This window comes from Schistocerca americana, chromosome 2, assembly GCF_021461395.2.
Source record: "Schistocerca americana isolate TAMUIC-IGC-003095 chromosome 2, iqSchAmer2.1, whole genome shotgun sequence".
NCBI classification, from domain to species: domain Eukaryota; kingdom Metazoa; phylum Arthropoda; class Insecta; order Orthoptera; family Acrididae; genus Schistocerca; species Schistocerca americana.
Genome location: NC_060120.1, coordinates 376,099,361 through 376,111,342, shown reverse-complemented (window position 1 = coordinate 376,111,342; position 11,982 = coordinate 376,099,361). Strand labels below are relative to the sequence as shown.

General features: G+C 42.5%; 1 protein-coding gene across 1 annotated transcript; it reads right to left on the bottom strand.

Moving 5' to 3' along the window:
* Positions 1 to 203: 203 nt before the first annotated feature.
* On the bottom strand, positions 204 to 9,862 carry LOC124596550 (defensin-1-like). The gene is made up of 2 exons (XM_047135733.1): positions 9,741 to 9,862; positions 204 to 534 (listed from the first exon to the last, which is right to left on the bottom strand). The coding sequence occupies exons 1-2, from the start codon at positions 9,808 to 9,810 to the stop codon at positions 368 to 370; spliced, it is 237 nt and encodes a 78-aa protein (XP_046991689.1). The 5' UTR covers positions 9,811 to 9,862; the 3' UTR covers positions 204 to 367.
* Positions 9,863 to 11,982: the final 2,120 nt, after the last annotated feature.

Below are 11,982 nucleotides of genomic sequence, written 5' to 3'. Positions count from 1 at the left end.
TATCAGCACGTTGTAGGGGTCGCCACCGGCGCCAACCTTGTGTTAATGCTCTGAAAAGCTAATCATTTGCATATCACAGCATCTTCTTCCTGTTGGTTAAATTTCGCGTCTGTAGCACGTCATTTTCGTGGTGTAGCAATTTTGTTGGCTAGTAGTATATATTAATGGTGTCTGTCTTGCAGATATACTAATGAAACATCAGCTACCTCACGCATGATCTTTATTGGTATTAGTTCAATACAAGAGTGTTGCATATAAGAAGGAACAGATATTTACAGCAAGCCTGTAGTACAGTTTTGGACAGTTTATTGGCGAAGCAGGCATGTTAGCTATTGATCAGCGGTGGTGTTCCACTGCTGGTGGTCTCCTACTTGCGGCAGTGGCAGACGCCCTCTTTGCAGTGTCCGCCATGGTAGCCTTTGTTCATCGCGATACAGCGGACGGCGCACGCCGAGTCTGCCACCCCAAAGGCGCTCAGCGCGTCACACGTGAAGCGCACGTGGCGGTCGCCGTGGTGCTCTTCCTCCACTGGTGCTGGAAAGGACAACAGAATGATTAGTAGCAGGTACTTAACATATTATCAACAGAAAGTCACAACCGCCTTCAAAGAAGAGCACAAAAATATGATCATGTATGTAGAGCTTCAATAACGTGATCCTAATACATATCAACTACTCTTCGAGTCATATGTTAGATTTTTGAAGTTGAGTTGTCCTGTTCCCAGTAATAGCCGGCCGCTGTGGCCGAGCGGTTCTAGGCGTTTCAATCCGGAACCGCGCTGCTGCTACGGTCGCAGTTTCGAATCCTCCCTCGGGCATGGATGTGTCTGATGTCCTTAGATTAGTTAAGCTTAAGTAGTTCTAAGTGTAGGGGACTAATGACCTCAGATGTTAAGTCCCATAGTGCTTAGAGCCATTTCAACCATTTGAACCCAGTAATAGCTGTAGACGACCCATTAAAATTTTTTTGTCTTATCTTTTACCTGAAGTATGATTAGGCTTAGCTGGGCCACAACGTAGAGTACAATTTAAAGGACACATAGGTTCAGTAGGAAGTAACGCAAGTGACAGACTTCGGTTCATTGCTATGACACTAGGAAAATGCCCTCTGAATGCAAAGGAGATGGCTTACAGATGTCCTATGAAACATCCTAGAATATCACACAAGTGCGTGGGATGTAGAACGTATACGAAGATGGACAGCACAAATTACCACAGATTTGTTTTAACTATGAGAGAGTGTCACAGAGGAACTGAAAAGCCTGAACTGCCAGACACTCGAAGATACATACCATCCACGAAAATCTGCTTACAAATTTTCAAGGACATTGAAAATAAAACCTTCTAGGTTGCCAGGTCACATCATTTCCTTTTAGATCACACCGATACACCGATGTAAAAAGAAAAGAGAAAAAAAGAAAAAAAACAGTAAAGTAGAATTCAGAGAGAGTAATATAACTTCGAGGAGACATTTGTCTAGATAGCATATTTAAGTGATTATCATTGTAAGATGACAGGGTAATGTAAGCACGAGATAGGCCATTGCAAATGGAAATGGTGGTACATATTAATAACCTGTGTAATCACCACAGTGCAGACTTGCTTGCATCGTGTTTTACAGGTGGCGGATGTCAGTTTGTGGGACGGAGTTCCATGTTTATTGCACTACAGAGACGTCAGTGCTGTTTGTGGATGACGTTAGAATTGTTGTCCGATGTTGTCTCATATGTGCTCGACTGGAAACTGATGTGGTGATCAAGAAAGCCAAGGCAACATGTACACACTGTATGTGGAAAGCGTTATCCTTTCGGAAAACACCCCCTGGAATGTTGTTCATCAATGCAAACATAACAGGTCGAATCACCAGACTGAGGCTCAAATATGCAATCGGGGTGCATGAGATACCCATGAGAGTATTCCTGCTGTCATACGAAATAGCACCATAGGCCATAACTCCACATGTAGGTGCAGTGTGTCTAGCAAGCGAACAAGTCGGTTGCAGAGTCTCAAAAACTGGTTCAAATAGCTCTGACCACTATGGGACTTAACATCTGAGGTCATCAGTCCTCTAGAACTTAGAACTACATAAACCTAACTAACCTAAGGACCGCACACACATCCATGCCCGAGGCAGGATTCGAACCTGCGACCGTAGCAGTTGCGCGGTTCCGGACTGAAGCGCCTAGAACCGCTCGGTCACACTGGCCGGCTCTGCAGGCTCTCAACTAACCTCTTTCTAAACAGCACTCGGCCATCACTGCCACCGGGGTGGAACCAGCTTTCATCAGGAAACACAACATATCTCCACCCTGCCCTTTAGTGAGCTCTCTCTTGACATCACTGCAGTCGCAAATGGCGGTGGTTTGGTGTCAGTAGAATGCAAGATCAGGGCTGTCCTTGAAATAACCGATTTATAAGAGTTCGTTCTGTCACTGTGATGCCAACTGCTCCTCAAATTGTGGCCGCAGATGCAGTACGATGCGACAGGGCCATATGCTGAACACCATGGGCTACCATCTCGGTAGTGCCACGTGGCCGTCCGGAACCTGGTGTTCTTGCCACCGTACATTCTCATGATCACCGCTACAAGCAGTCATGTCCAGTCGCTACATTCCTGCTACGACTTTCTCCAATGTCGCAGACGGAACATTCACCTTCTCGTACCCCTACTACGCGGCCTCGTTTTAGTACGGCCCCGGTAGCTGAGTGGTCAGCGCGACAGACTGTCAATCCAAAGGGCCCGGGTCCGATTCCCGGTTGGGTCGGAGATTTTCTCCGCTCAGGGACTGGGTGTTGTGTTGTCCTAATCATCATCATTTCATCCCCATCGACGCGCAAGTCGCCAAAGTGGCGTCAAATCGAAAGACCTGCACCAGGCGAACGGTCTACCCGACGGGAGGCCCTCGTCACACACACACGACCTCGTTCCAACTTAGTGAGGTGTTGATAATGGGTCTTTGTCGCCTTAAAGGCATTCTTGAATTACATCAACTCATCATTTCCAATTTCCGAGTTAACTAACGCTAACAACCATTACAGTTTGTAATTAAAGCAAACGTGATTTGCATCCTTATAGTGGTCCTACTAGCGCCACCCTTATGCGACTGTAAGCGAAAATAAATAGCGTTTTACGTTCTATAGAACACCTCAATCGCTAAACGGTAGACCCAATTTTTGCTGCTCATAAATAACAAACATTCGTGTAGTGTGAAACGTGTTAAATGATTTAATTCTGTTTTTAAGCGTGTAATCTGTCTTGTAATGCGTGATAAGTCTGGATGTTGCCGTAGGATAGTCGGAGAGGAGGTGGTATGTGTGGACTGTGGGATGGAATTTCACTGGGATTATTGTAGAGGGAAACTGAATGGGGAAATCAGTGAGGCTCTCCCATGGAACTGTAGGCTCGGCAGAAAAAGACAAGAGAATCTCTGAAAAGGAGGCAAAGATTTGTGCTCTTCAGGCTGAATTAGATCGTGTGAAATTGTAACTTGATAGACTGAAGGGGAAAAGAGGTCGTGGGAACTGGGTACAGAAGCAATTGGCGAAAGGGGAAGAGCTCATCAACTTCTTTTGCATTTGAGCTATCAATATCGAATAAATTTGGCTTGTTACCTGACGTAGGAGGGGAACACCCTCATACACACGTAGGTCACAATAGGGTGCAGCAGGATTCTAGCCAAGAAACTCAGAGTAGATCGGTACCAAAAGAGAGTAGGAAGGAAAGAGTCTTGCTGCTAGGAAGTAGTCATGAGAGGGGTGTAGGCCAGATGGCGCAGCAAAAGCTATTACAGGGTACCAGGCGACAAGTATTGTGAAGCCAAGTGCTAGCCTTATCCAGGTGACAGAGGACATAGGAAAATTGTGCAAAGGTTTTGACAAAGAGAAACAGGTCGTTATAGTAGGTGGAGCAGAAAATAGCCTGGTTAAGAACAGTAATTACAGCATTAGGGGTGACCTGGATGAAATAGGAATAGCAACTACACACGCAAATGTTAGTTTCATAGAGATCCTGCAGCGCCATGACCAGCCCTGGGTTGATACTGCCGTGAGGCGTGTTAACTCTGAGTCGACCGGGTTACTGATGACTGAAATGAATTCTCATATGAGTGCAGTGCCCGTTGCTTCAATTCGGGTTATGCTAGATATGGCCTGCTCCTGACTAGGAGGGGGAATGATAGGTTGGCTGAACTTCCTATAGCAGATGTACAGGGGGGCACCATCACACAATGCCAGATCCCTGTAGTTACTGGTGTCATAGTGACACCTTTTTTTAGGTTACAATCAAGCTTCAGACACCCTGTTTTGAAAGAAGTCACTATAGCAGAAGAGCTCCAGAAGAAGGTAAAGAAAAGTAAGGTTAACTTATTCCACCAAAATATTAGGGAGGATGTAGTAGTAAGGTACAAGAGCGTCTTGCCGATATATATCCTGTGCCTGTCTGAGCACCACATAACCACAGGGTTAGATAAGTTACATATAGAAGATTACAGTCTAGCAGCTTATTCATGCAGAACTAATATGGGAAAAGGAGGAAAAAAATGTTTCAAATGGCTCTGAGCACTATGGGACTTAACATCTGTGGTCATCAGTCCCCTAGAACTTAGAACTACTTACACCTAACTAACCTAAGGACATCACATACATCCATGCCCGAGGCAGGATTCGAACCTGCGACCGTAGCGGTCACGCGGTTCCAGACTGAAGCGCCTAGAACCGCACGGCCACACCGGCCGGCGAAAAGGAGGAGTTGTTGCATATATTAAGACAGAACCCAAGTTCAAAGGCATTGACATAAGTAGATTTTGTAGTGATCAGCACATAGAAGTGTGTGCTTGTAAATTAATGCTGAAAAACTTCACTTTTAATTGCAACAATATACAGATCCCCACTGGGATATTTTGAATTATTTATGAGGAACCTGGATTCTTAGCTGCGCTGTCTGTCAGACATCAGCAAGCAGTTAATTGTCTGTGGTGACTTCAATGCAGATTTTCTAAAGGATTCTGATAGGAAAAATGATCTGGAAAGCTTACTTCGATCCTACAATTTGCTCTCAGTAGTTAACTTTCCAACACAGGTGAATAAAGACAGTAGGTCCCTAATTGATTGTTTTCTTTGATGAGGCACAAAGCAAGAAAGTAACTGTTTACCCAGTAACAAATGCTCACTCTGATATGATGCACAGTTAGGCAGGATAAATGACATAGTGCCTTACAGTGTGGATATACCGCATTGGATGTCAGTTAGAGTCCTTAATGACTGCAGGGCAAATGTTTTTAAGAGTAGTTTGCAAGAAACAGCATGGGATGAAACTTATAAAGAACCGAGTGCCAATATAAAATTTAAGCTATTCCATGATAAACTGATATCAGTATTTGGAAATAGCTTTCTACATAAGCTAATCAGAAGGAACATTAAACAGCCACGTAAAAAACCATGGATCACTAAGGGGATTACAGTATCTTGTGAAAGAAAAAGGGAAATGTATCTTTTGACAAGATTTTAAGTAGATACACGGCAGTAGTTGCGCATTACAAAAACTACTCAAAATTACTATGATTAGTTATTAAAAAATCAAGAAACATGCACATAATGTCAGAAATCAGTACGTCTGACAACAAAGTCATTATGGAATACAGTGAAGCAAGAGACAGAACAACTAACCACGGAAGAGGATAACATTACTATTGAATTGAATGGAAGGGTTATAAATGACAAGTCACATGTAGTAAATGTATTTAATAATCATTTCTTAAACATAGTAAAAAGCATAGGGACCAACAGTTCAAGAGAAAGATCGCAGCAATATGTTGAAGAAGTAACTCTCATAAAATTACATCATATGAATGTACCACCAACTTCTATTTCTGAAGTTAAGAGGATCATACATTCTCTCAAGAATAAAAGCTCTTCTGGAAAAAAAAAAAAATTGGAAATTTGTGGTAAGGTATTATGGGACCAAACTGCTGAGGCCATTGGTCCCTAAGCTTACACACTACACACTACTTAATATGACTTAAACTAAACTTACGCTAAGGACAACACACACACCCATGCCCGAGGGAGGATTCGAACTTCCGACGGGGGCAGCCGTGCGAGCCGTGGCAAGGCGCCTAGATCGCTCGGCTACCCCGCGAGGCAGCTCTTCTGGTTTTGTTGGTGTTTCCAATAGAGCAATAAAGATTTATTCCCATGTGATAAGTCCGGTATTGTCCGAAATATGTAATGCATCACTAACGCAAGGCATTTTTCCCGAGAAACTAAAATACACCGTTGTCAAAGCCCTCTTTAAGAAAGGTGATAAGAGAGACGTCAGTAACTACAGACCTGTTTCACTGCTGACATAATTTTATAAACTTTTTTAAGTAGGTGATGTATTCTAGAATAGTATTTCTGCTTGGCAACAATATTATCTTCAGCAAATCACAGTTTGGGTTTTAGAAGCGTTGCTCTACTGAGGATGCCATTTACATGTTCACACACCAGATATTACAAGCATTAAATAACAAAATAGCACCGGTAGGTATTTCTGTGACATATACAAGGCATTTGATTGTGTGAATCATAGTACACTCCTAGATAAATTGAAATTCAATGGGGTTGATGGTATAGCCAAAAAATGGATCATGTCATACTCAACCAAAAGAATGCAGAAAGTTGTACTTAGTAGTAATCCATCCAACAGAATCCAAGAACAGAATTCTGACTGAGGAGAAATCACGTATGGGATACCCCAAGGCTCAGTCGTAGGCCCACTACTTTTTCTCATCTATGTAAATGATCTACCGACTAATATACAACAAGCAGAATTAGTTCTTTTTGCAGATAATACCGGTATTGTAATCACTCCCAGTATAAATACAGAAATGGAAGAAATGGTGGACAAAGTTCTCAAAAGTATCATTGATTGGTTCTCTGCGAATGGTCTCTCCCTGAATCTCACAAAGACACATCATATTCGGTTCTGGACCACCAGGGGTACAGCGCCAGTGATAAGTGTAACACATGGTGATGAAATAATACATAGGGTCGAAACTTTAAAATTCTTAGTTGTCCATATTGATGAGAATTTAAATTGGATCTCCTAAAACAATTTAGTTCAGCCACATTTGAACTTAGAATTATAGCAAATTTTGGGGAGAAGGAAATCAATAACTTGAGATATTTTGCTTATTTTAATTCAGTAACGTCATATGGAATAATGTTCTAGGTAACTCATCTTTGAGAAAGAAGGTCTTCATGGCCTGGAAACGTGGTATAAGAGTATTATGTGGTGCTCACCCGCGATCATCTTGTAGACATCTGTCTAAGGCGTTCGGCATTCTAACTACTGCTTCACAGTATATTTACTCCCTCACGAAGTTTGTTGTAAATAATCCACTGCTGTTCGAAAGGAGCAATAAGGTACATAATTACAACACTAGAAGACAAAATTACATTCATTACTCAGCATTAAGGTTGTCTTTAGCATAGAAAGAGGTGCACAACGCTGTAACAAAAATTACCCAGTGATATAAAATGTCTAACAGACAGCAAGGTAAAATTTGAAAATAAATTGAAAAAGTTTCTCCTTCACAACTCCTTCTATTCTGTAGAAGAATTTCTGTGTTTCTAATGTGTAAAAGGAGGTGGGTAGGAACTGCTAACTCAAATTTTATACCTTGTTTTCATTTCGGGGAAAAATTATATGGTGACGTTTAGAGTACAAATAGATGTACAATTTAATTCGCAATATGAATGTAAAATGACTCGTTCCACATCATGACGATTTATCGCGAAAAATGATCCACAGAACTTGAAAGTAACCAAGTGACTAAGTAACTAACTGGTGCGAAATTTGAATACCCATCATCTTTCAGATGTAGAAACACACCTACCAACTCTCTTTCGGTGCTGCGATTTTTTTTTTCGCCAGTGTATATTTTAAGCAGTCATGAGCTGAGGTAACTCATATTTTTAATAAAGGAAAGTTGAAAATCGGTAAAAAATGTACAGGGATTACACATTACGGAATGAGTCTTTCAAGTGCGAGCAGCTTTCAAACAGCTAAAAAAAATTTTACTAAAATCCCTTTATGGAATGGAGCATGAGACTGTAGACAATAACACACTAATTTCCTCGTTATCACTTTTTTCGCAGATTTTTGATGGACGCAATATTAGTAGTTCACGTAATTTACAGTTTGGCTTCAGCTCTCCATGACAGTTTATCCTCTGCAAGCCCCTTCTCCATTGCTACTGCGACCTGCACCTATTTCAACAGGCTTGCTGTATTGGTAACTGAGACTTCATCCACAATTTTTAGTTCACCTACTTCCATTACAAAACTGACGATGCCTTGGTGCCTCAGGGTGTATCAACTGAGGCCTTCTTTTAGTCAAGTTGTGCCGTAAATTTCTTTTTTACCCAAATCGATTTAGTATTTAGTCATTAGTTCTTCGAACAACGCATCTAACGGTCGTCCTCATTCTGTTGCGCAACATTTCAAACATATCTGCTCTCTTCTTTTTTGTACTGTTTATCGTCCGTTTTTCATTTGTGTTCAGAACTACACTCCAGACAATTAAGTTCAGAAAACCTTACTTGCTAACGTTTAAATGTATGTTTAATTATAACAATTTTCACTTTTTCAGGACCATTTTCCTCGATATTTCCAGACTGCGTTTACATCCACTCTATTTCGGCCACGCTTAATTATTTTGCTGCCCAGTCAGTAAAACTCGTAGTCTGCTCTTAGCTTCCCACTTCCTGATCAAATTCCCACAGCATTTAACTCGACTACATTTCATTACCTGTGCCGCGCGGGATTAGCCGAGCGATCAAGGCGCTGCAGTCATGGACTGTGCGGCTGGTTCCGGCGGAGGTTCGAGTCCTCCCTCGGGCATGGGTGTGCGTGATTGTCCTTAGGATAATTCAGGTTAAGTCGTGTGTAAGCGTAGGGACTGATGACCTTAGCAGTTAAGTCCCATAAGATTTCACACACACACACCCCATTACCTGTGTTTTGCTTTTGCTTGGTGTTTGTTTTATTACTTCATTTAGAGAAACTATCCATTTAGCTCAACCCATCATGATGTTTTTAAAAGACGACATCATGGAACCATCAAAACATGCTGCAATAAATATTTACTCATAAGCAGTTTCGGTGAAACGGTCATCTTCAAGTGACGTATTAGCAGTACGTCAAACTAAAGGAACATTCCTTGGTGTAAAGTGCACGATTGTTTTCAGTTACTTTGCTCGAGGTATGGTCTACAAGTAGATGACAAGTAGCACCCTTACTTAAACACGCATGAGAAGGACTATTTCAAGATGGCACACGAAAAAATTGAATATTATTTTACCACGTTGGATATGTTTGAGGTATGTGGCTGACATTCGGTTAAAGAGTGATGAGGGTGACGGCAACTAGTCACAAATACTTGTGAGAAATGGTTTATTACATTGCCATGACAGGTTTTGTGCCATTATGTTTAGCTTCAAATAAATACATTTGAAATGGAGCAGCCATCTGAACTTCCCATGGCAGAGAAGAGCACCATTCTTATTGGTATTTATGACTAGCTGCGTTCTTCCTAAATAATTCCTCCGCCATATACTGGATTCAGCTTGTAGAGTACGTATGTAAGTGTAGAGAATATGGGAAAATACATCCAAAACAGAACAAGAACGAAATCGTTCGTCGCAACACCAAGAGTCAGATACGACGTTGCGAATACTGCAAATATGAAGCTTGTCTCACCTGCGGAAGAAGATGCCACGCTGGCAACGGCAAGCAGAGCGAACAGGAAGGCGAGCGTCGGTGTCTTCATGGTGCTGTCGTCTCACAGGAGATGTGTGTCCCAGCGGCGTACCTGGACCATGATGCTCTGTGCCGTGCGGCGACATATATAGCGTCCACAGTCGGGCTCGGTGCTTCCCAGCCGCCTCAGACAGTGCAAACAAAAAGCAATTAGCAGTATTCTGTGCTGCAGCGTCACCTGCTTGTGAAGTGCACATTGTCTGTTTACAAAGGAAGCTACGCAACGAAGCTGCACGGGAGCTTCTCGGCACGTCCTACGAACCTAATTTTTCCGAACAAAGCTGGAGAATCACCGACAGTAAAAACTCATAAAGTGAGTGGTTGGTAGGAAATAGCAGTATTTGTGACTGTCATGTTGCAGATATTTGGCTCTGGAGGAAGGAGAAAAAAGGAAAATGGCGCATCTTTTCTCCTTTACTTCCTGAGATTATTGTTCTACATTACTGCGTAAAACGCCTTATGAAAAAATCCAAGTTTAGTTGCCGAGTTTTTCTCTGCAGTTATTTATAGTACAGTGCAGAACCAGAAGCTTATATTTCCAACCACTACGCTCAATGAAATTTGCTGAGATATTAAACCTGGTGCACCGGATCAAGAGTCGAATCAGGAAATTTGCCTTTCGTGAGCCATGCTCTTATCTGCTGAGCTATCTTCTACATCTGCATCTACATCTACACCATAATCCGCAATCCACCATACGGTGCATAGCGGAGGGTACCTCGAACCACAACAAGCATCTTCTCTCCCTGTTCCACTCCACTGCCTATATGCCTCTGTACGAGCCCTAATCTCTCTTACCTTATCTTTGTGGTCTTTCCACGAAATATAAGTTGGCGGCAGTAAAACTGTACTGCAGTCAGCCTCAAACGCTGGTTCTCTAAATTTCCTCAGTAGCGATTCACGAAAAGAATGCCTCCTTTCCTCCAGAGACTCCCACTCGAGTTCCTGAAGCATTTCTGTAACACTCGCGTGATGATCAAACCTACCAGTAACAATTCTAGCAGCCCACCTCTGAATTGCTTCTCTGACCTCTCCCGATCCGACCTGATAGGGATCCCAAACGCTCGAGCGATACTCAAGAATAGGTCATATTAGTGTTTTATAAGCGGTCTCCTTTACAGATGAACCACATCTTCCCAAAATTCTACCAATGAACCGGAGACGACTATCCGTCTTCCCTACAACTGGCATTACATACTTGTACCACTTCATATCGCTCTGCAATGTTACGCCCAAATATTTAATCGACATGACTGTGTCAAGCGCTACACTACTAATGGAGTATTCAAACATTACTGTTCACGACGCCGAGAATAATTTTTTTTTCTGCGTCAGAGAATGCGCTGGTTTCAAACGTCACTAAAGATTAAAAGTCTGTGCCGGACCAGAATTCGAACTTGGGGCCTACAAAAATGTCCTACCGACTAAGCTATCTAAGCACGTCTCACGATCCGCCCTCAGAGCTACACTTCGACGTGTACCTCTTCTCACATCTTCAAAAACTTCGTAGTTCTCCTGCGTACCTTGCGGGACTAGCACTTTCGGATGAAATGATATTCCAGACCGTCAGCCTGGCTTGGAAAGTTCAGTCGGTGGAGCAGTTGCCCGTGAAGAGCAAACGTCTAAGGTTCGAGTTCCAGTCTGGCACGCAAGTTTTGTCCACTTGTTCTCACTGATTCACTTTTCCTACTTTCAAAATTTCATAGTCATTGTTCTTCATAAAATGCCGGATTAGCATCCATTCAAGAAAGGATATCGCATGGAAATGATTGTTGTAGCTTGAGGGCTGTATCTGGAACGAACTTTTCATCTTGCAACAGAACGTATCCATTCTTACAGGGCTGCCAGGTCAGCTCAGTAAGCCGATGGGCTCCTGTGAAGTTTGGAAGGTAGGAAAGAGGTAATGGTGGAAGCGAATTTGTGGAGGGTTCTAGCAGTGCCGGGATGACTCTGTCGGTACGAGCATTGGTCGGGATAGGGAAGTTCCTGAGTGCAAGTCTTGGCCCAAAAACCAGTTATAACTTTCCAGAAATTTTGTAAAAATCACAAATTCAGCTGCAGAACGTAAAATTCAATACCGACAATCTCGGTATTTTTGAAGACAGTCTACTGGTATTGCAATCCATTTTACAACTGCGAGCGTTTTTAATAAAGCTTTCACCGCATCAGAGTGCTTGGACTT

Bases quoted from the DNA above. Each gene is read 5' to 3' on its own strand.
- LOC124596550 (XM_047135733.1), bottom strand. From the start codon at position 9,810: ATGAAGACACCGACGCTCGCCTTCCTGTTCGCTCTGCTTGCCGTTGCC. The intron at 535-9,740 runs GTGAGACAAGCT...TGTCCTTTCCAG, and splicing joins CGTGGCATCTTCTTCCGCAG to CACCAGTGGAGGAAGAGCAC.